At 43.7% G+C, this 25540-nt stretch overlaps 1 protein-coding gene across 7 annotated transcripts in view; it reads right to left on the bottom strand.

Annotated features, from left to right (window-relative positions):
- LOC140719770 (uncharacterized) overlaps positions 1-25540 on the bottom strand; it is a 411496-nt gene that overhangs the window by 50197 nt on the left and 335759 nt on the right. For all 7 annotated transcript variants that reach the window (XM_073034626.1, XM_073034628.1, XM_073034629.1 and 4 more), the window contains 3 exons: positions 6966-7010; positions 4969-5085; positions 2226-2270 (listed from right to left, as the gene is read on the bottom strand). In XM_073034626.1, coding sequence (XP_072890727.1) covers positions 2226-2270; positions 4969-5085; positions 6966-7010 — 207 coding nt within the window. The remainder of the gene's footprint in view (positions 1-2225; positions 2271-4968; positions 5086-6965; positions 7011-25540) is intronic.

Here is a 25540-nt window from a genome sequence, read left to right as displayed (position 1 = left end):
ATGACAGCTCTCCACTTCTCCGTCCCATCCTTCTGCACCACAGGGTCAGACTCAGTGCCAGAGGCCCTGACACCGTGGCTCACACCTGGTCCTTCGATGTCACCAACAACATCCAGGACAGTAAACTTATTATTCAGGGGAATGGCTACAGGGGTGCTCTGCACTACCTGTCTACTCTCCTTTCCTTTCCCCCCTTGGACTGTCACCCAACGACCTGCTTCCGGCAGCCTAGGTGTGACTACCTCTCTGTAGCTCTCATCTATGACTCCCTTATGAGTCGAAGGTCATCCAGCTGCTGCTCCAGATTCCTCACACGGTCTTCCAGATTGCCCAGCTGCAAGCACTTCTGGCAGATGTGACTCTGCGGGAGAGGGGAGTTCCCCCAAGACTGCCACATCTCACAGGAGAGGCACATCACCATCTCAGGAGGCACTGTAAAGATTAACAGGGAACAAGCTCGTCCTCCGCCTCTTCTCGTTGAAGCCTCTCGAGTCAAAGCCTCAAATCTCCACTCCTTCACTGGCCCATTCACTCACTAGCCGCTTTCCACAGGCCGCTCCACTTGAGGTAACCCTCTATTTATTTGTTTGAGCTTTTCAAACTGCTTGGTCACCTGACCTCGATTGCCCAATCAGCTGCTTTCTGCTGAGTCTGAGTTATTCAAATCTTGATTCTCTAATCAACGGCTTTCAGCTGAACTATTCAAATCTTGGTTGACTTAATTGCACAGTCCAACTGCCAAAACTGCCAGAATCTCTCGAGTCAAAGCCTCAAATCTCCACTCCTTCACTGGCCCACTCACTCACTGGCCGCTCTGCTTGAGCTTGATGCTCAGTGCACTTCTGATGTGAGCAGACCATTCCCCAGTTGTTGAATAACAAGCACAACTGCACCAAGTACACCCACACACACAACCCACCTACCTAAATACAAACACACACCACCTACCCAAATACACTCACACACACCCTACCTATCCAAATACACACACACACTCATCCCACCTACCCAAGTACACCCACACACGCATAAATACACACACACAAATACACACACAACCCACCTACCTAAATACACACATACCCCACCTACCCAAATACACCCACCCATACACACAACACACACAAATACACACACCCCACCTACCCAAATACACACACACTCACACATGCACACACACCCCACCTACCTAAATAAACCCCCACACACACAAATACACACCCCCACACATACCCCCACCTATCCAAATGCACCCACACACACATACCACCCACCCACACACACCCTATCTACCTAAACAAGGCCCCCCACAGACAAGCACACCACCTACTCAAATACACCCACACACATTACCTACCGAAAAACATCTTCCCACACAGACACCCCACCCATCCAAACACAACACCTCCCCCACACACACATACATACCATCCACCCAAATACATCCCCCACACACCCCACCACCCAAATACACCTCCTACACACTGCCACCCACACAGACATACACCCACCCAAGTACAGCCCACACCCACCCCACCCTCCACACACGCACGCACGCACATGCACACACACACACACATGCACGCACGCACACGCACACACACTCATAAAGAGCACACAATACTCTGGGTGCCAGCAGCAGGATGTAAAGGACACCAGGAGAATTAGAAAATGTAGAGCCAGGGTAACGAGTGCTCCACTATCCCTATAAACATGCTCTCTTCTCGCAGCTACCTTCAGGCAGAAGGTATAGAAGCTGAAGTCCCACAACACCTGCTAAAGGGTCTCATCCAGAAATGCTGACTGTACTTTTTTTCCACAGATGCTGAGTTCCTCCAGCACTTTGTGTGTGTCCCACAACACTAGGTTCAAGAACAGCTACAGTCCTTGAACTAACCTGGTCAATACAGTACAGTACAGCAACACAATCAACTCTTTTTTGTTCTAATTGTGTTGCTTCTTGCATCATTTTATATTTTTATTGTTAATGCTGTGTCTCTGATGTGATATGCTTTTGATGCACATGTGCTTGTGCAGATGACAACTGGACAATGAGCACTATCCTCAGTTCTAATACCCAGAAATCTGACCTTCCGGGTAAACTCTTAATTTGTGTGTGTGCGTCCATGTCCATCCCAGCCTGTGCCCAGAGCACCAGCTTCACACTTGGCAGCAAGGTCTACAAGTGTAATGACTGTCAGTGTAATGGTGATGCTAGTTCTTACCCTATGCTCCTCCATACGGGGCAGTTCACGCTGCTCCTGTCTGCACTGTGGAGGAAAGAAAGAGAGCAGTCACGTCAGCAGGAATCACAACATCTACAGCATTCCTTATCCTGAAGTGTTGGCTTGACATATTTTTCAACTGCTGGGGACGTGGTAGAGACTTTTGCAGCATGAGGCTGAAGTTGTGGAAGACTGGAGAATTGCTAATGTGCTTTTATTTAAAAAGCGCTGCAAGGTCAAAGGGAACTGCACACGTGAGACTCACATCAATGATGTGAAAGTTACTGATGGAGCTTCTGTGTGACATGATCACCTTGCTTTTGGAAAGACAAGCACTTTTTAGACATAGTTATCATAGCCTTGTGCATGTGAAATATACACAAGGCTACAGGCATGTGAAGAGCAAGAGGATAAGACATGAGAGGATAACAGCAAAAAAGGAACCGGAGGAGATAGTTGAGCTACATAGTGAATACTTCGTTCAGTATTCACAATGGAAAAGGATCTTGGCGATTGTAGGGATGAGTTACAGCTGACTGAAAAGCTTGATCATATAGATATTAAGAAAGAGGATGTGCTGGAGCTTTTTGAAAGCATCAAGTTGGATAAGTCTCTGGGACTGGATGAGATGTACCCCAGGCTACTGTGGGAGGTGAGGGAGGAGATTGCTGAGCCTCTGGCAATGATCCTTGCATCATCAATGGGGATGGGAGAGGTTCCAGAGAATCAGAGGTTTGCAGATGTTGTTTCCCTATTCAAGAAAGGGAGTAGAGATAGCCCAGGAAATTATAGACCATTAAGTCTTACTTAAGTGGTTGGTAAGTTGATGGAATAGTCAGCATAGCTTTGTCACTGATTGAATTTTTTGAGGATGTGACTAAACAGATTGATGAAGGTAGAGCAGTAGATATAGTGTATATGGATTTCAGCAAGGCATTTGATAAGGTACCCCATGCAAGGCTTATTGAGAAAGTAAGGAGGCATGGGATCCAATGGGACATTGCTTTGTGAATCCAGAACTGGCTTGCCCACAGAAAGCAAAGAGTGGTTGTAGACAGGTCATATTCTGCATGGAAGTTTGTTTCCTGTGGTTTGCCTCAAGGATCTGTTCTGGAACCCCTGCTCTTCATTATTTTTATAAATGACCTGAATGAGGAAGTGGAGGGATGGGTTAGTAAATCTGCTGATGACACAAAGGTTGGGGGTGTTGTGGATAGTGTGGAGAGCTGTCAGAGTTTATAGCAGGACATTGATAGGATGCAAAACTGGGCTGCAAAGCGGCAGATGGATTTCAACCCAGATAAGCGTGAGGTGGTTCATTCTGGTAGGTCAAATATGATGGCAGAATATAGTATTAAATAGTAAGTCTCTTGGCAGTGTGGAGGATCAGAGGGATCTTGGGGTCCGAGTCCATAGGACACTCAAAGCTGCTGCTCAGGTTGACTCTGTGGTTAAGAAGGCATATGGTGGATTGGCCTCTATCAACCATGGGATTGAGTTTAAGAGCTGAGAGGTAATGTTACAACTATATAGGACCCCACTTAGAGTACTGTGCTCAGTTCTGGTTGCCTCACTGTAGGAAGATTGTGGATACCATAGAAAGTGTGCAGAGGAAATTTATAAGGATGTTGCCTGGATTGGGAAGCATGCCTTATTAGGTTGAGTGAACTTGGCCTTTTCTCCTTGGAGCGGCGGAGGATGAGAGGTGACCTGGTAGAGCTGTACAAGATTATGAGAGGTATTGATCTTGTGGATAGTCAGAGGCTTTTTCCCAGGGCTGAAATGGCTAGCAAGAGAGGGCACAGGTTTAAGGTGCAGGGGAGTAGGTACAGAGGAGATGTTAGGGGTAAGTTTTTTTATGCAGAGAGTGATGAGTGCATGGAATGGGCTGCCGGCAATGGTGGCGGAGGGGATACAATAGGATCTTTTAAGAGACTCCTGGATAGAAATTACCTAAGGTTACCCAAAGCCCTCTATTGTTCTGAGCTCCAAGTAAGTCCATGTTTAGCACAGCATTGTGGGTTGAAGAGCCTATATTGTGCTGTACGTTTCCCAAGGACTTTACTCTATCTTCTCAAGGTTTTTATTTTTCTGATTGTTTCCAAGGCTTATTCAATGTGTTTAGGGTTTTTCAATGTCCTCGCCGTCTCAAGCACTCCCAAGCCTCCCTCTCATCCCCACCTGAGGTTTCTTGATCTCATTCAATGTTCCCTGGTCTCTCGGTCTCAGGATCCCAAGTCTCTCTCTCTGTCGAGTTCCCCATACCTCCCTCTCAAGTTCCCCAGGTGTCTGGAATTGTCTCTGGATCTCGGGTTTTCAGGTCTTCCTGGGCCATCAGGTGCCGGCTACAGGGAGGGGATCCTGTAGTGATTACTTTAAGCTTGTGCAGGGCATCAGAGAGCATTGGGCTGTGAGGTTTTTAAAGCACCTGAATTGGTTAATTGTTGCTTAACAACAGTTATTAATGGTTTAAGAGTTCCTTGTGTTTTCCTTGAGCGACTCGCTCTATGTAATGCGGTTTCCTGGTGCTTTCTGTTTAAGTTTATTTTTATAGGCTTAGGGATTCTGTATTCTGTAAACCTCCCTTTGTTTCTATTCATGGAAACACAATGGAAGGCTTCCACTCTTGTGTCTCAGGCAGATCCCTCCCAGATGATGGAAAATAACTTGCAGGAGTAGATGTGGATGGTGTTCAGGAATGGTACTGCAATGCAGAGACACCACCAGAGAGCTTCCCACTGACCTTCTCACAGTGGTCGATGGCTCCTGCCCCAGGAGTGCTGTGTGGTGTCTGCTCCACCTTGGCTCCTGTAAATGCCTGGGCACCAGGAAATCCATTGCTGCAGTTAGCACAGAAAACCTGCAGAAGGAAAATAGAACAGAGCTTCAGAGATCTAAGAGCAGGACCAAAGAACTCTGGCATGTCATCACTAGCTGCTCTGTGACAATGCAACAACGAGAATAAACATTGGCTCCTTTTGGAGCAGAAACCTTCTGGAAGCACAGGATTCACCCTGAAAAAAAACCCCAAACTTCATCAAATAACTGGAATCCAAGGAAGCTCAATGCTAAGGCTTAAAACATCTAAGGTTCAACTTAGTGAAAGAACTGGCTTGATGGGCCAAACATCCTGCTCCATGTCCTCTGTTATCTCATAATCTAGGAAATGTCACCTGGACGTATTGTGAGTTGGAGGTTTAGTGAAATCGTGTCACCCCACGACATTGGATATGAACACAAGGAACCCTGATGTGGTGAATGGAAGCCCCAGTGATCAGTGGCTATCTGCATAATGAATAAACGGTGGGAGGTCAGGCTGAGAGGCAGCAACGGTGGGGCGCAGCCACTACCTAAGTCCAGCAAGTGCCCACCACTGTGCTGCCAACATGGAGGGTGCATCGCCCAACCTCCATTTTCACTTATCGCTTCCTGCCTCCCCACCCAATACCACTTTCCTGGTATTGGCTGCCCATCCTGTCCATCATCACAGCATACTGCCTTCCTCGACCAATTTAAAAGGATGATTCATAATTGTCTCAACAATTTTCTTCACACATCTGCAATCTTTTATAGCCAATAATTAAAATATTCTCTAATAGTTTGTATGACCAAAACTTTCTGGATGCAAGTCCTGGGGATTTAACTTCAGTGCTTCAGACCTGTGGAGGTCTGGGTAGTTGGCAGTTCCACAGTGTCCCACTGGAAACAGCGATTTGTTCCCAGTCCTAAGATTGCTTCCTGTTTGTATGGCAATGTAAAACCATAAGACATAGGAGCAGAATTAAGCCTTTCAGCCTTTCAGGTCAGCACCACCATTCAATCATGGCTGATTTATTTTCCCTCCCAACCCCATTCTCCTGCTTTTTCCCAGTAACCTTCTATATTCTTATTAATCAAAAACCTATCGACCTCCACTTTAAACATACCCAATGGCTTGGCCTTCAGCTGTCTGGCAATGAATTCCACAGATCCACCATCCTCTGGCTAAATAAATTACTATTTTTCTCTATTCTAAAGGGACATCTTTGTATTCTGAGGCTGTACCCTCTGGTTCTAGACTTCCCTACTATAGAAGGCCTCCTCTCCATGTCCATTTTATCTAGGCCTTTCAATATTTGATAGGTTTCAGTGAGATCCACCATCATTCTTCTAAACTCCAGTGAGTACAGGCAGAGTAATCAAATGTTCCTGATATGTTAACCTTTTCATTCCCAGGATAATTTTCATGACATTCTTCTGGACCCTCCCCAATATCAGCACATCCTTACTTAGATAAGGGGCCCCAAACTGATTAAAGTAGTACATGTGTGGTCCAAACTGTTTTATAAACTCTCAGCATTACATCCTTGCACTTATATTCAAATCCTCCTGAAATGAATGCTAACTTAACAGGACAATAGAACCTCAGCCAAACAGCGACACCAGCTTCAGTGTGGATAAGGTAGTTTACAGACCCTCTTAATATTTCTGTGCGTGCATGATGTGGCAACACACCACAGCAAATTCCTAACACACATAAATGTGGATGTAAAGTTGATCTTTGATCCAATTCCATTGAGCAATTACTTGAATATACAAGTTAAAACCTCTGTGATTCCAGTAAGTAAGGAGTTCAAAAGACATGAATTATCTGTTTGAGAATAAATTTTGTTGAAGTATTTGTGCCTTGAAATCCAACTTTACCAGTTTGTATCCAAGTCCCACCATGGTCAAAGTCTTTCTCAGGAGTGTGATTTTTACCTTGAAGAAAGAATTGTTCCTCTCAGCAAACAGTGACAGCGGAGGCTGAAATACAAAAGCAGCTTGTAAAATAATCATTTCACTCCAACCGAGAACTATCACCTGAACTTAAATAACAAGCCACCTGAAAGAGTCACCTCTGGCCTCCCAGATTACGTGAGGTTATTTAAAAGCAAACAAAGATGCTTCCCCTAGCTCCCCAGCCACCATTATTGCTTTAATCTCACTATAGGAGTGTGCTTTCTAGAAATCAGTTCCTGGTCTTCATTTATTACATCGATACTTCCGTACTTCTAGAATCCCAGGCTGGCTGAGTTTCAGAATAATGCACAACTTTTCTTCCTTGCTCACGTGCTCTTGCAGTCTCATGAGTGGCAATACTTGCCTTCACCATATCACAGTAATACTTGCCTTCACAAACACCTGGTCACAGCTGTTCAACATATTAGACAGTTCCTTCCTCCTGCCCACACATCAGGGATGGCTTAATTCCTCTCCAGTTTTGTGCTTCTCAGGTGACTGGTGAGACCAATATGGGAACAACAGTCTCTTTGTATGGGCAGCTTGTGAGGTTAAGATGTCACAAAGCATAAAAACAGGCCTTTTGGCCCAGCTTATCCATGCAAAATAGAGACGCCCAGCTAAGCCAGCTCCATTTGCCCTATTTGACCCATACCTTTCCTCTTCACATATGTTTCCAGCACTTTGCACAGGGCCTCTGTGTAGTCCAGACATGGTTCTCAATACTGACCCAAATCCCCTTCTCTGAGCACTCATGGGCCGGTGGTTTCAATAAGTCAATGAGAATGCTGCATTTCTTCAAAGAGTCTGAGTGCTCATCCTTGGATCTTTCTCTGGGTCCAGCAGGTAATCTGCTCCTGAGAGCAAAGGCAGAATAGGGTGTCTGATCTTGAGATACTGCCTTCGGGCACGTGAACAAGCTTGCCTGCCCCATAAGACCCAATGAGGGTCTCAGCAATGTAAGTGTTGGCCTAGAAGCAGATACTGTCATTGCTCCAGTTTCCCATCCAGTCCGTTTGCAGGAGGTTGACAAAGCTATACTGGTGGCGTCTTACCACTTTCCTAAGCAACCTACTGTGGGAAGTTGAAGTCTCAGAGACATGGGACAGGTGTCAATCACTGTTACCCTACAGACCAGCAGTTTCATGCCAGGTCTGACATCTTGATCCTCAAACACACTATCTCCTCAAAAATTGTGAATTGGCCAAGACTTGAAGGGGCAAATGATTTCCTACATTATGGGACATATATGAAAAGGATTTTCATGCCAAGGTTTGCCCTCAGTGAGAGGTGGCTCTGAAGAAATTGGCAATGGTCCACATATTCAGCATGGAGAGCAGTGAGGTGTAGCAGGAGCAGGCTAGAGAAGGAACTCAGACTTGTGGGTGCTGGGCCTATCCTCATATCTGCTTCAATGAGGGAGATAACAATGCCTTGGAGCAGTGCCTTTGGTGCAGCAGTTTGTATTATGGGAGCCTAGCTACAAGATTAGTTGGTTATGGGACTGGTTTACACCTGCACACAAATTTTTAATTTTGTTCCAGGCTATACAAGGAATTGGAGAGTGTCCCTGTAGACTGTTTACTGTTTCCACTGCTCCATTACACCCCAGTCACAGCAGGATTATGAGGTCCAGTCCCTTTTGAAGGCTAGAGCTGAGGCTTTTAGATCCGGAGATACCAGTCACTACATGGAATCCAGGTGTGAACTCCGGAAAGCCATTAAGGGCACCAAGAGGCAACATCGAGCCAAGTTGGAAGCCCAGGCTAACCAGAGGGATGCCAGTAGACTATGGCAGAGTCTAAATGAGATCACTGGGCGCAAAGAAAAGGCTGGGAATATCAATAACTGTATCGCTTCTCTTCCTGACGAACTTAACGTATTTGACGCAAGATTCAAACAGAAGAGGAGCATCCCGCCCCCTCTGGATGAACCGGACCTGATGGCATCAAGATTCATCGTCACCGAGGAAGACATTAGAAGAGCCTTCCTGAAGATAAATCCAAGGAAGGCAACGGGCCCAGATGGCATCCCGGGACGGGTTCTCCAGGCCTGTGCAAGCGAGCTAGCTGGAGTGTTTGCTGACATCTTCAACTGCTCCCTGCTTCAGTCTAAGATCCCCTCGTGTTTTAAGAAGGCAACAATAATCCCGGTGCCGAAGAAAAGCAAGGTGGCATGCCTGAATGACTACCAACCTGTGGCTCTAACATCAATTGCTATGAAGTGCTTCGAGCGATTGGTTATGGCACTCATCAACCATAACCTACTGGTCAACCTTGACGCTTTGCAATTTGCCTACCGGAGCAACAGGCTCCTTTTCATCGACTACAGCTCTGCCTTTAATACCATCATTCCAAATAATCTGATTCCTAAGCTCCGGAACCTGGGTCTTAGCACTCATACCTGCAGCTGGATCTTCAACTTCCTCACAGACAGGACCCAGGCTGTAAAAATAGGGGACAAGCTCTCCTCTACAATCACTCTGAGCACCGGTGCCCCACAAGGCTGTGTACTCAGCCTCCTGCTGTACTCACTGTACACCCATGATTGTGTAGCCAAGTTTCCATCGAACTCAATATCTAAGTTTGCTGATGACATCACAATTGTAGGCCGCATGTTGGGTAATGATGAGTCTGAGTACAGAGAGGAAAGTAAGAACCTGGTGGCATGGTGCGAAGACAATAACCTATCCCTCAACGTCAGCAAGACGAAGGAATTGGTTGTTGACTTCAGAAGGAGTAGCGGACCGCACAACCCCATCTACATTGGTGGTGCACAGGTGGAACAGGTCAAAAGCTTTAAGTCCCTCGGGATGAATATCACAAATGACCTGACTTGGTCTAACCAAGCAGAGTCCACTGCCAAGAAAGGCCTTTACTTCCTGAGAAAACTGAAGAAATTTGGCCTGTCCCCTAAAACCCTCACTAATTTTTATAGGTGCATCGTAGAAAGCATTCTTCTAGGGTGCATCACAACCTGGTATGGAAGTTGTCCTGTTGAAGACAGGAAGAAGCTACAGAAGATCCTGAACATAGCCCAGCACATCACACAAACCAATCTTCCATCCTTGGACTCACTTTACACCGCACGCTGTCGGAGCAGTGCTGCCAGGATAATCAAGGACAAGACCCACCCAGCCAACATACTTTTTGTCCCACTTCCCTCCGGGAGAAGGTTCAGGAGCATGAAGATTCGTATGGCCAGATTTGGGAACAGCTTCTTTCCAACTGTGATAAGACTGCTGAACAGATCCTGACCTGGATCTGGGTCGTACCTTCCAAATATCTGGACCTGACTTGCACTACCTTACCTTCCCTTTTCTATTTTCTAATTATGATGTATAATTTAAATTTTTATTATATTTACTTCGATTTGTACTTCAGGGAGCGCAAAGCGCAGAAGCAAATATCACTGTGATGATTGTACGCTCTAGTATCAATTGTTTGGTGACAATAAATTAAAGTAAAAGGAACTGGAACACTACATCCATCTGTCGCCGTTTGATTGCCCAGTTATTTCCTGAATAAGCATCAACATGGCCCAGAGTTCAAACCACCAAACAAGTTAACCAGATCTATTTCTTGGTCCTGCACAGAGCAGAAAGTGCTGGAAATACTCAATAAGTACTCAATAAGCTAGGCAGTCTCCGTGGAGAGAGAAACAGATAATGTTTCATTTCAGGTCACTGACTTGAATCTGATGTGATGAGTAGGTGCAGCACTTTCTGAGTTTACCTTGGATTTATAGACTCTGCAGTATTTTGCTTTCCTGTTCTCAAGTACTGTTTGCATGGCAGTGTGATTGGTGCACAGCTGGCAGTATGGGAGATCCGAGCTGGGGGTGGACCAGCCATGGAGGTAACACTATACAGCCATGAACCTGTGAGTACAGGGGCTGAACGGTTCCAATGAGTGCTGGACATGTTTACCCCACTCATACATTAAACCAACAAGATAATGGAGATTTAATTGCAATAACAGATTTGTGTAAATGGTATGATTCTCCCTGTTCTCAGTAAATCCACTGAGAGTCAGAGAGGAGGTTCTAAATTGAAACAGCAAAATAACCCAGATGTTATCTGCACTGATTTCAGAAATGAAATCAGAGGGAAGATGATGGGCGATGGTGTACGAGGAGTGATTGATAAATTTGTGGCCTAAGGTAGAAGGAGTCAATTTTAGAAAACCTAGCACATTTATTTTTCAACATAGTCCCTCCTACATTTACACACTTAGTCCAGCGGTCATGGAGCATACAGATCCCTTCTTTGTAGAAGTCGGCGTCTTGGACCTCCAGAAAGTGGTCCACAGCAGGGGTGATTGATAAGTCCATGGCCTAAGGTAGAAGGGGATGTGTTATACAGCTCTTGTTATATGCACGTGTAGTTCAACTCTTTGAGTGATTATGCAGAAAGTTTGAAGTGAATAACTTCTGTAGTATTTCTGTTTCAGATAATTGAAAATTGTAAGTAAGCTGTCTGAGAAAATGGACAAAGTCGGCCTTTGTGATGTCATCCACTACCTCGGTCTCAAGGGCTTATCACCCAAGGAGGGCCACGAGGATATGGTGGCAACACTAGGGGAGGGTGAAAAATAAATGTGCTAGGTTTTCTAAAATTGACTCATTCTACCCTAGGCCACGAACTTATCAATCAACCCTCATAAACCAGGTCTCACCATTCTGCCTTTTCAATATCTTAATCACCTCCTCCAAAGGCTCAACCAGACTTGTGAGACATGACCCTCTCTGCACATAACCATGCTGACTCCTGATCAGTCCCTGAACATAAACCTTGTCCCTCAGAATCTTTTCCAAAAACTTCCCTACCACTGAAGTAAAGATCATCGGCCTATAGTTTCTTGGCGCTTTCTTACCGCCCTTACTGAGCAAAGAGTCAATATCAGCTGTCCTCCAGTCTTCTAATACTTCACCTGAGGCTGACAAAGGTGCAGATATCTCTGTTAGAGACCAGCAGTCTCTCCCCTTGTTTCCTGTAGCATCCTGGGATAGCTTCGGTCAAGCCCTGTGGATTTATCTATGCTAATATGCTACAATATTTCCAGAACTTCCTCCTTCCTGATAGAGCTGTGCTCCTGAATATCACTAGATCCCACTTTGACTACCAATATGAAGTACTAATTTATATTCTAGCTCATATCCCCTGCCTCCACACAGATTGCCTGTCTGGTTTCTGTGGGGGATATTTTAGTTACACCTTCTTTATAATATACTTATCAAAGGTTTTAGATTTCTCCTTTAACCTACTTGCCAAATTCATTACATGAATTGTAACTCCATAAAATATAGGAGAAGAATTAGGCCATTCAGCCCATCTAGTCTGATCCACCACTCCATCATGACCGATATAAGACCATAAGACACAGCTGCAGAATTAGGCCATTTGGCCCATTGAGTCTGCACTGCCAATCAATCATGGCTGATACTTTTCTCCCCTCCTCAGCCTACACCCCAGCCTTTTCTCCATAACCTTTGATGCCATGTCCAATCAAATCAAGCACCTGTCAAGCTCTGCCTTAAATACACCCATGACCTGGCCTCCACAGCTGTGTGTGGTAATAAATCCCACAAATTCAGCATCCTCTGGATAAAGAAATTTCTCTGTATCGCTGTTTCAAATGGACGCCCCTCTATCTTGAGGCTGTGCCCTCTTGTTGTAGACTCCTCCACCATGGGAAACATCCTTTCCGCATCTAGGCCTTTCAACATTCAAAATGTTTCAATGAGATCCCTCCTCATTCTTCTAAATTCCAGTGTGTACAGGCCCAGAGCCATCAAGCATTCCTTATATGATAACCTTTGCATTCCTGGAATCACACTTGTGAACCATCCTTCAGCCACTATTCAGTGATGGCCACAACATCATACCTGACAATCTGTAATAGCACAATAAGATTATCCAACTTAGTTCTTATACTACGTGCGTTGAGATATAACACTTTGAGTACTGTTTCTGCTGCCCTTTTTGATTTTGCATCCCTAATGCACTGATACCCTGCTGGCTGCAATTTTGTCCTCTCATCTGCCTACCCCTTCCTGACAGTCTGTCTGCACGCTGTTTGCTGTTTTACCATCCTGTTCTATCCTGAGTCCCTTCGCTCCAGTTCTCACCCCCTTGCCAAATTAGTTTAAAGCCTCCCCAAGAGTATTTCTGCAGCATCCCTGCTTTGTGTTCCCATCCCTATCTTCATATCATCTGCAGTATTGGTCACAAATCCATCAATTCCATCATTCAAATCATTGACATTTAATGTGAAAAGAATTGGTCCCTACACCAAATCCAGTGAAACGCCTCTGGTCACCGGCAGCCAACCAGACAAGGCTCCCTTTATTCCCACTCTTTGCCTCCTGCCAGTCAACCAATCTTCTATCCTTGCTTGTATTTTTCCTGTGATACCATGTTTAGCACCCCCATGTGTGGCATTTTGCCAAAGACCTTCTGAAAGGTATTTGTGGGGATATGCACTTGTTGGTGTCATTAAAGAGTAATTCACTAGCAATTTTGTAATTAGCATGCAAGCATTTTTAGCTAAGTACGCTTCTGAGTTCGGTGTAAGTAGGTAAATCAGGGCAATGCTGATAATTAAACTACTCAATGTGCTTTTCATACTGATGTTTGTTATTGGTGAGTAAATATCCGTAGATTTCGCACTACAGAGCGCACCTGATTAAAAGCCGCTGGCTCTAATTTTAGAAATAAAATCAATTTTGTACTTGTACAGGCCGCACCGGATTTTAGGCCGCACCGGATTTTCGGCCGCAGGTGTCCCACGTTGTAATATGAGATATTTACACAGAAAGATATTACACGTGAGGATTTTTTAACTTTTAATTAAATCCATATGGTAACATAAACAAATACATATTGCAAATGCTTTTTTTCGAACCGTGCCTGTAACGCGGCTACTTTTAAATATACGTTGCGTATACTTTTTTACTGAACAACATTCCAATATCTCCTAACGACTGGTAAAAAATATATATACTGCAGCCTACCAGGAAAAGTTATTGATCGCCTTTAACTTAAAAGCAGCGTTCGCTCAGATCCAATGCCGCTCGCGTAATGCCGCTCGCCCCCCTCCTTCCCGTTTATCGCAAACGGCATTTTTCCCACAAGACGCGGCGAAACCGGGTGTGACGTCATAGCATCCCGCGATGTAGTACAGAAAACAAATATAGTTAAAACACTTCTAACTTAGAAAATACTAACAAATGAATTACTAAGCGAAAATATTATAAACTAAATAACTGCCATAAAGGCAGCACAATGCTTTTCTTCGAGTGTTTTCCATGTTGATGAGGGTGAGTACAAATGACTGATTTACAATAATTTAATCGTGAAAGTGCGCTTGATTTATCGTACAATTTCATTGGACCTCTGTGAACTACTCATCAATTTTATTGGTCTACTGTTACGAGGCAAAATGTTTTTGGCGGCTTGAAAAAAAATCATGTATTAGCCGCATCGTAGTAAAGGCCGCAGAGTTCAAAGCTGTTCAAAATGTGGGAAAAAAGTAGCGGCTTATAATCCGACATCTACGGTACATTAGCCAGTGTGTTAACAAGTCCACAAGCTGCCTGTTGTGTTGAACACATTCTCAACTCGACCTGCAAGTGATGCTGAGGCTTTACACAGCACTGGTGAAGCCTCAAGACGTACAAAAAAGCTGGATGAACTCAGCAGGTCGGGCAGCATCCATTGAAATGAGCAGTCAACGTTTCTGGCCGAGACCCTTCGTCAGGACTGAAGAAGGAGGGGGCAGGGGCCCTATAAAGAACGTGGGGGGAGGGTGGAATGTGCCAGGTGAAAAAACAATCAGAGGAAAGATCAAGGGGTGGGGGAGGGGATAGGCAGGAGAGGTGAAGGAGGAATCTAAGGGGAAAGGTCTATGGGTAGTAGAAGAAGGCAGAATCATGAGAGAGGTGATAGGCAGCTGGAAGAGGAGACAGAGTGAAAGTGGGATGGGGGAAGGGAGAGGGAGGGAATTATCTTGTGACTGTCTTATGACCATGATGTAATTGAGTATCTGGTGAGCATGATGTAATGGTCTTGTGATGGTGGGGTGATGTAATTTCCCACCAGTGTGAGGTCACGTGATGACAGGTTCCAACAGGTATAAAACAGGAAAGCCTGTTGTGACACAGGAGTTTTTTGTGTCGAGTCATTGTTTAATTCGTCAGTTACTCCTTTATGCTGCATATTTGTCTCATGACGCAGTTTCATTTTAAAGTGCAGTTTTACTTCCTACTGTAAGGTACAGAATCATTGTGCTGGCAGTTTTGCCAATTGCTACCAGTTTTGTTGATGTATCTTTGATTTAATTTTAAAGTCTAAGTATTGGAGACGGAAGACTTTAACGAAGTACGGGAACCCGAAGGATCGAGTAAAGTTTGGTGGTTTAATACAGGATTGACCTTAATGAATCTTCGTTCAGGAAATAGTGACCTGCATCTGAGATAACCCCTGCCTGTAAGAGCAGAAAGGGTTGTGCAGTGTTATTCGCCAAGAAAAAAGGTCAGTTCCTTTAAACCGTTTTTATTTCCTTCATCATGAATCCTTCGGACAAGGCATATTTCGGCTGGAATCAGCAGTAACGTCACGTCGTTGAGGAATTCATTACTTCAGGAAATCTCTCTTAATTGACTGTATAAATCACGCGGACTTTCATAGTTACCACTTTAAGAACTGTTCCAGAGTTGCTGTATAGCAGTTAACTCCCAGTTGTTAGTCATTTGTTTACTTTTCAATCTTTTGTTGAGCAGAGTTTAATAAATTGTTTATTTGTTTATAAAACCTGACTTAATTCTATATTCATTGTTGCCGGACGCGTATCGCAACAGCAGTTAAGGCAGAAATTGATAGGTTCTTGATTGGACATGGCATCAAAGGTTACGGAGAAGGCTGGGGAGTGGGGCTGAGGAGGGGAGAAAACGATCAGCCATGATTGAAAGGTGGAGCAGACTCGAAGGGCTAAATAGCCTAATTCTGCTCCTATGTCTTATGGTCTTAACTTTCAGCAAATCCTGCACAAGGACTCCCAAGTCCCTTTGTACTTCTGATTTCTGAATTTTCTCCACACTTAGAAAATAGTCGACGCCTTTATTCCTCCTATCAAAGTGTATGGCCACACATATCCCTACACTATATTCTATCTGTCACTTCTATGCCCATTCTTGTTTATTTCTTCAGCTGTTTGATCAGGGTACAACTGCGCAACCACATGGATGTCAGCCAGTGAGAACAGTTTAAAAGGAGACAGCCTTATAGAGCGGGCACTAGAGGAGCGAGCGATGGAGCAGAGGGAGACAGAGTAGGAAGGCCTTGGCTCAACGGGGCTTAGGTGATAACGGGTCGAGGTGAGGTAGGTTGCCTGTGTGGAATACAGACAGGAAGTACTTGTGTGTGGCCGGTGTTCTGTCTTGGCGTCAGATGTGGGAATTCCAGGAGACTCCCAGCCTCCCAGATAGCCACATCTGCACCAGGTGCGTTGAGCTTCCGCTCCTAAGGGGCTACGTTAGGGAACTGAAGATGCAGCTCGATAACCATCGTCTGATCAGGGAGAGTGAGGAGGTGATAGAAAGGAGCTATAGGCAGGTAGTCACACTGGGGCCTCGGGAGACAGGTAAGTGGGTAACAGTCAGGAGAGGGAAGGGCAGAAGTCAGAGGTTAGAGGGCACCCCAGTGGCTGTACCCCTTGACAATAAGTACTCCTGTTTGAGTACTGTTGGGGGGGGGGGGATGGCCTAGCTGGGGGAAGCAATAGTTTCCCTACCCTTCTAGCACAGAGTCTGGCCCTGTGGCTCAGAAGGGTAGGGAAAGAAAGAGGAAGGCAGTAGTGATAGGGGATTCTATAGTTATTGGGTCAGAGAGGCGAATCTGTGGATGCAGGGAAGAAACTCAGATGGTAGTTTGCCTCCAAGGTGCCAGGGTCCGGAATGTTTCAGATCACATCCAAGATATCCTGAAGTGGGAAGAGAACAGCTAGAGGTCATGGTACACATTGGTACCAACAACATAGGCAGGAAAAGGGAAGAGGTCCTGAAAACAGACTACAGGAGTTAGGAAGGAAGTTGAGAAGCAGGACCACAAAGGCAGTCATCTCAGGATTACTGCCTGTGCCACATGACAGTGAGTACAGGAATAGAATGAGGTGGAGGATAAATGCGTGACTGAGGGATTGGAGCAGGGGGCAGGCATTCAGATTTCTGGATCATTGGGACCTCTTTTGGGGGAGGAGTGACCTGTAGAAAAAGGCTACAATATCCTGGCGGGCAGGTTTGCTAAGGTTATTGGAGAGAAATTAAACTAGGAGTGCTGGTGTGGGGGTGGGAACCAAACTGAAGAGATGGTGGAAGAGGAGGTTAGCTCACAGAGGAAGCTTGGAGACAGTGTGAGGAGGAGGATAGGTAGGTGGTTGAGAAGGGACGCACACAAACCGATGGTTTGAAATGTGTTTATTTTAAGGCAAGGAGTATTATGAACAAAGCAGATGAGCTTAGAGCGTGGATCTGTACTTGGAACTATGATGTTGTGGCCATTATAGAGACTTGGATGGCTCAGAGCATGAATGGTTACTTGGAGTACCAGGCTTTAGATGTTTCAGAAAGGACAGGGAGGAGACAAAAGAGGTGAGGGCGTGCCACTGTTGATTAGAGATAGTGTTATGGCTGCAGAAGAGGAGGAAGACATGGAGGGATTGTCTACATTGTCTCTGTGGGTGGAAGTTAGGAAGAGGAAGGGGTTAATAACCCTACTGGGTGCTTTTTACAGAACACCTAATAGTAACAGGGTCATCGAGGAACAGACAAGAAGACAGATTCTGGAAAGGTGTAATAGTAACACGGTTGTTGTAGTGGAAGATTTTAATTTCCCAAATATCGATTGGAATGTCCCGAGAGCAAGGGGTTCAGATGGGGTGGAGTTTGTTAGGTGTGTTCAAGAAGGTTTCTTGACACAATATGTAGATAACCCTACAAGAGGAGAGGCTATACTTGATGTGGTATTGGGAAATGAACCTGGTCAGGTGTCAGATCACTCAGTGGGAGAGCATTTTGGAGATAGTGATCACAACTCTATCCCCTTTACCATAACATTGGAGAGGGATAGGAACAGACAAGTTAGGAAAGTGTTTAGGAAAGAAATTAGGAGAGCCAGAAAGGGCCATTAGAAGGCCTTGGTGGACACGATTAAGGAAAACCCCAAGGTATTCCACAAGTATGTTAACAGCAAGAGGATAAGACATGAGGGAATAGGAGCAATCAAGTGTGACAGTGGAAAAGTGTGTATGGAACCGGAGGAGATAGCAGAGGTACTTAATGAGTACTTTGCTTCAGTATTCACTATGGAAAAGAATCTTGGTGATTGTAGTGATGACTTACAGCGGACCAAAAAGCTTGAGCATGTAGATATTAAGAAAGGATGTGCTGGAGCTTTTGGAAAGCAACAAGTTGGATAAGCAACCAGGACCAGACGAGATGTACCCCAGGCTACTGTGGGAAGCAAGGGAGGAGATTGCTGAGCCTCTGGCAATGATCTTTGCATCATCAATGGGGACGGGAGAGGTTCAGGAGGATTGGAGGATTGTGGATGTTGTTCCATTATTCAAGAAAGGGAGTAGAGATAACCAGGAAATTATACGCCAGTGAGTCTTAACTCAGTGGTTGGTAAGTTGATGGAGAAGATACTGAGAGGCAGGATTTATGAACATTTGGAGAGTCATAATATGAATAGGAATAATCAGCATGGCTTTGTCAAAGGCAGGTCATGCCTTACGAGCCTGATTGAATTTTTTGAGGATGTGACTAAACACATTGATGAAGGAAGAGCAGTAGATTTAGTGTACATGGATTTCAGCAAGGCATTTGACAGATACTCCATGTAAGGCTTATTGAGAAAGTAAGGAGGCATGGGATCCAAGCGGACATTGCTTTGTGGATCCAGAAATGGCTTCCCCACAGAAGGCAAAGAGTGGTTGTGGACGGGTCATATTCTGCATGGAGTTCAGTCACCAGTGGAGTGCCTCAGAGATCTGTTCTGGGACCCTTACTCTTCATGATTTTTATAAATGACCTGGATGAGGAAGTGGAGGGATGAGTTAGTAAATTTGCTAATGACACAAAGGTTGGAGGAGTTGTGGATTGTGTGGAGGGCTGTTAGAGGTTACAGTGGGACAATGATATGATGCAAAACTGCGGTGAGAAGTGGCAGATGGAGTTCAACCCAGATAAGTGTGAAGTGGTTCATTTTGGTAGGTCAAATATGATGGCAGAATATAGTATTAATAGTAAGACTCTTGGCAGTGCGGAGGATCAGAGGGATCTTGGGGTCCGAGTCCACAGGAAGCTCAAAGCAACTGCGCAGGTTGACGAAGGCGTATGGTGTATTGGCCTTCATCAACTGTGGAATTGAATTTAGGAGCCGAGAGGTAATGTTGCAGCTATACAGGACCCTGGTCACACCCCACTTGGAGTACTGTGCTCAGTTTTGGTCGCCTCACTATAGGAAGGATATTGAAACCATATCAGAGGAGATTTGCAAGGATGTTGCCTGGATTGGGGAGCATGCCTTATAAGAATAGGCTGAGTGAACTGGGCCTTTTTTCCTTGGAGCGACAGAGGATGAGAGGTGACCTGACAGAGGTGTATAGGATGATGAGAGGCATTGATCATGTGGATAGTCAGAGGCTTTTTCTCAGGGATGAAATGGCTAGCACAAGAGGGCACAGTTTTAAGGTGCTTGGAAGTAGGTTCAGAGGAGCTATCAGGGGTAAATTTTTTACACAAGAGTGGTAAGTGCATGGAATGGGCTGCCGGCGATGGTGGTGGACGTGGATACGATAGGGACTTTTAACAGGATTTTAGATAGGTACATGGAGCTTAGTAAAATAGAGGGCTATAGGGAAGCCTAGTAATTTCTGAGGTAGGGACATGTTCGGCACAACTTTGTGGGCCGAAGGGCCTGCGGTGTGCTGTAGGTTTTCTATGTTTCTAAGTAATATCTGCTGACTCTCCTTTATCTATACTGCCTGTTATTTCCTCAAATAATTCCAACAGATTTGTCAGGGAAGATTTCCCCTTTAGAAAACAATGTTGACGTTGGCCTATTTTATCATGTGCCTCCAAGTATCCAGAAACCTCATTAATAGATAGGCCAAGATAGAGTGTATGTAGAGAATATGTTTCCTCGGTGAGTGTCAGAATAGAGGGAATTCATTTAGATGAAGAGGAATTTCTTTAGCCAGAGGGTGGTGAATCTGAGGAATTCATTGCCACAATGGCTTTAGAGACCAAGTCACTGGATGCATTTAAACAGCAGTTTGATACGTTCTTGATTAATCAGGGCATCAAAGATTATGGAAGGAAGGTAGGAGAATAGGTTTGAGAGGGATAATTAATCAGCCATGATGGAATGGTGGACAAGGCTCAATGGATCCAGTTCTTCTCCTTAGTCTCATGATCCTATAGTCTTAATAATGGACTCCAACATTTTACAAACTACTGAAGTCAGACTAACTGACCTATAATTTCCTGTCTTTTGCCTCCCTCACCCTTAAAGAGTGGAGTGACATTTGCAATTTTCCAGTCCTCCAGAACCATTCCAGAATCTAGTGATTCTTGAAAGATCATTAGTAATACCTCTACATTCTCTTCAAATACCTCTTTCAGAACCCTTGGGTGTAGTCCATCTGGTCAAAGTAACTTACTTAACTTCAGACCTTCCATTTTCCCAAGCACCTTCTCTTTAAAATATTCATCTCTGCCTCCTAACACTCTTTAATTTGTGGCATACAGTTGGTGTCTTCCACAGTGAAGACTGATGCAAAATACTGACTATGTCTGCCATTTATTTTTCCCTTATTACTCTCTCTCCAGTGTCATTTTCCAGCAATTGTAATCCACTGTCATCTCTCTTTTACTCTATATATCTGATAGAACCATAGAACATTACAGCACAGAAACAGGCCTTTTGGCCCTTCTTGGCTGTGCCGAACCATTTTTCTGCCTCGTCCCACTGACCTGCACCTGGATCATATCCCTCCATACACCTCTCATCAATGTACCTGTCCAAGTGTTTCTTAAATGTTAAAAGTGAGTCTGTATTTACATCTTCATCTGGCAGCTCATTCCACAGTCCCACCACTCTCTGTGTGAAGAAGCCCCCCCAATGTTCCCTTTAAACTTTTCCCCCTTCACCCTTAACCCATGTCCTCCGGTTTTTTTCTCCCCTAGCCTCAGTGGAAAAAGCCTGCTTGCATTCACTCTATCTATACCCATCATAATTTTATATATCTCTATCAAGTCTTCCCTCATTCTTCTACGCTCCAGGGAATAAAGTCCTTACCTATTCAACCTTTCTCTGTAACTCAGTTTCTTAAGTCCCGACAACATCCTTGTAAACCTTCTCTGCACTCTTTCAAACTTATTAATATCCTTCCTGTAATTTGGTGACCAAAACTGTACACAATACTCCAAATTTGGCCCCACCAATGCCTTATACAACCTCACCATAACATTCCAACTCTTATACTCAATACTTTGATTTATAAAGGCCAATGTACCAAAAGCTCTCTTTACTACCCTATCCACCTGTGACACCACTTCTAGGGAATTTTGTATTTGTATTCCTAGATCCCTCTGTTCTATTGAACTCCTCAGTGTCCTACCATTTATCTTGTATGTTCTACTTTGGTTTGTCCTTCCAAAGTGCAATATCTCACTCTTGTCTGTATTAAATTCCATCTGCCATTTTTCAGCCCATTTTTCCAGCTGGTCCAGATCCCTCTGCAAGCTTTGAAAACCTTCCGCACTGTCCACTACACCTTCCATCTTTGTATCATCAGCAAATTTGCTGATCCAATTTGCCTCGTTATCATCCAGATCATTGATATAGATGACAAATAACAACGGACCCAGCACTGATCCCTGTGGCACACCACCAGCCACAGTCCTCAGTCACAGTGATAAAAGTTTTGGTATTCTATTTAACATTATTGGCTAGCTTATCTTCATATTTCATCTCTCATTACTTTTTTTAGTTGTTTTTGTTGTTTTTATAAAGCTTCCCAATCCTCTAGCTTCCCTTCATATTAAAGTTTAAAATTCAAAGTAAATTTTATTATCAAAGTACACATACATCACCAAATACTACCCTGAGTTTCATTTTCATTCAGGCATTCACAGTAGAATGAAAAAGTACAATTCACTTTGGAGCAAAGGAGGATGAAAGGTGACTTGATAGACGGGTATAAGATGATAAGAGACATTGTTCGAGTGGATAGCCAAAGCTGTTTCCCAGGGTGGAAATGACTAGAAGATCATAAGACATACGAGCAGAATTAGGCCATTTGGCCCATCAAGTCTGCTCCACAATTCAATCATGGCTGATCTTTTTTTCAATCTCCTCAGCCCCAGCCTTCTCCCCATAACCTTTAATGTCATGTCCAATCAAGAACCTATCAAGCTGTGCCTTAAATGCTCCTAATGACCTGGACTTCACAACTGCCTGTGGTAATAAAAGCTCACCAGCCTTTGGGTCTCTGCATCTCTGTTTAAATGGGCGCCTCTCTACCCTGAGGCTGTGCCCTCTGGACTCCTCCATCATGAGAAACATCCTTTCCACATCTATCATGTCTAGACCTTTCAACATTCGAAAGGTTTCAATGAGATTACCCTTCATCCTTCTAAATTTCAATGAGTGCAAACCCAGAGCTGTCAAACATTCCTTGTATGATAACCCTTTCATTTCCAGAATCATCCTTGTGAACCTCCTCTAAACCCTCTGCAACACCAGCACATCTTTTCTGAGATGAGGAGCCCAAAACCGTTCACAATACCCGTGAGGCCTCACCTCAGCATCACGTCCCTGCATTTATATCCCAGACCTCTTGAAATGAATGCTAACATTGCACTTGCCTTCCTTACCACCAACTCAACCTGCAAGTTAACCTTGAGGGTTTTCTGCACAAGGACTCCCAAGTCCCTTTGCATCTCAGATTTTTAGATTCTCTCCGTTTAGAAAATAGTCTGCACATTTATTTCTACTACCAAAGTGCATGACCATGCATTTTCCAACATTGTATTTGCCACTTTCTTGCCCATTCTGCTAATCCTACCTGTTTCCTCAACACTACCTGCCCATCCACCAATCTTTGTGTCATCTGCAAACTTGGAAACAAAGCTCTCTATTCAATCATCTAAATCATTGAAATGCAGCAAGAAAAGAAGTGGTCGGGAGATCTCAAGGAGGCGCTCATGGCATGTGGCACACTTTGGCTTTGCTCCATTCCTTTTATTTCTTTTACCCATAATCACCCTTAAATGCCTTATTTATACCTACACTAAAGGAGTTTATATTGCAGATATATTCTTTGAGCCTTGATTTTAGTTTGCTGGAAATGTATACCACAGCACGAGAAGCTAAAGACGGGAAAGATTCTAACGGCAATGGCAAGAGTGATGGTGATGCTAAACTGCCATCTAAGTAAGTCCCTCTAACTCTGGATGTAATTTCAAAGCTTCTAGATGAGAAACTAGTTGAAAAATTAGATGCAAAACTCAGCCAAAAATTCTCCTCGCTCGAAGGAATTTTAAAGACGGTTGAAGACAATATCAAATCATGTAGATGTGAATTTGAACAACAAGCAAGAATTTTAGAGCTCGATGAAGAGATCGTGGAGCTGAAACTTCGGAACAAAGGTTGTCTTCAACCTCTCAAGTGTTGGAGCGTTACAAGTTCAAAATTATCTATCTAGGGAGACAGAACTGGCGGATGATCGGACCTCCTGGGGATGATCGTCTGGTCTGACTTGCCCGGCAGAAGGATGTGCTCAGCTTTCAAGGTTTCAAGTTTTTCATCGTTGAAGATTTTGGTCCTGAAGTTTTGAGGGAGTGTGTCTCTTTTGGATCCGTGCTGTCAGAGTTTCATCGAAAAGGTTTCGAACTGGTCTTGTTGCTTCCAGCATGTTTGAGAGTCGTCCTTCCTGATAATTCTCACCGATTGTTTAAATCTCCAATTAAAGCCCAAAATTTCCTCGAGGAGCAGCGTGCTGTTCTGGACTAATCAATGTATTGTATTTTTCATCATTTGTTCTTATTTGTCTGTTTTTAAGCTAATAATTAGCTTATAGACCTGGATCTTCATAATTTGAAGGTCTTTGTTTTCGATCGGTAGTGTAGGTATTTCTTGTATGTCTAGGTAAACGCTCTTTCTTTTTCTGTGATTCTGCTCTCTTTATTACTAATCTTTTGATGTTGAAAGTAACTAACTAAAGGATTTGATGTTTGACTATTTGTTTTCTATAATTTTTATGGGGAAGTATTCAGTTTTTTTTAAGGTTTCCTTTTTTTTTCCAAGATGTCATTTTGTTTTCTTCTTCCCATGAGACCTTACTCTTTTGATACGTCATTTTCATTCGGTTGTATTTGAAAACAACTGACAATGCGATTTGGCGCTTGTTTTTTTCCCGAAATATTAGTACAACGGTACCCTGTTTTATGCTTTAAACTTATAGTCCTTTTTTTACTATTATTAACCGTTGTAGTCTTTTTTTTACAGTAATCTTTTTCTGAATATGGGTGGTTTTCTTTTAATCAAGTATCTTCTGGGCTGCCTTCTTGAGAGATGGGGTTAAATTTAGTGTTAGTTTGCTTGCTGGCCGTTCTTGGGCTTATTTTCGGGCTTTTGCAGGTTGGGGGAGGGGTATTTCTATTTTTACTTTTTGCTTAGATTTTTCCAACTGGGCTGACTGGGAACTACAAAAATGTCCGAAGTGTCGTAACTTCCGGTTGCTCTTTGAACTTTTCTTCCTCTTCCGGGTTCATGAGTTTATATTCTGGTTAAACTTTTACGTACTATATGGTAGATATTAGTAACATGGATAAGATTATTAATTTTATTACTGGGCAATTAATATTAGATATTTAATATTTTGGATACAGGACTTGGATGTAATTCAAAGTCCACAATGGGTAAACCTTGAATGTAAATCTGTACAAGGGTTCTCACTGGTTTCTGTCTTAGGGACCTCACTTCCCTTTGCCCTTTCTAAATTGAGTAAACAAATGGTTAATCCAATAATCAAATATACATTCTGAATATGGTTTCAATTTCGTAAATTTTTTAGCTTGAATACGTTTATTCTTTCAAGCCCTATTATATCTAATTTCTTTTTCCAACCCTCTGTTATGGATCAAGCCTTTTTGAGATGGAAAACGAAGGGTATAAATGTATTTTCGTGACTTATATTCTTGGATAACTGTTTCATGTCTTTTGAACAGTTGTCTAATGAATATAATTTACCTAGGTCCCATTTTTTTAGATACTTACAAATTAGAAATTTTCTGAATAATATGTTACAGACTTTTCCAAATTCATACCCAACTGATATCACAGAAATTTTTTAGGTTTAAACCCTTATCAGAAGGGTTTAATAGCAACTATTTATGATACGATTATGAAAATACAGCCAGGTATATCGGATAAAATTAAGAATGAATGGGAAAAAGAACTTCAACTTTCTTTACCTACAGAGAAATGG

The sequence above is a fragment of the Hemitrygon akajei genome, chromosome 32, assembly GCF_048418815.1.
Source record: "Hemitrygon akajei chromosome 32, sHemAka1.3, whole genome shotgun sequence".
Classification (NCBI taxonomy): Eukaryota; Metazoa; Chordata; class Chondrichthyes; order Myliobatiformes; family Dasyatidae; genus Hemitrygon; species Hemitrygon akajei.
This window is presented reverse-complemented; position numbering and strand designations above follow the sequence as displayed.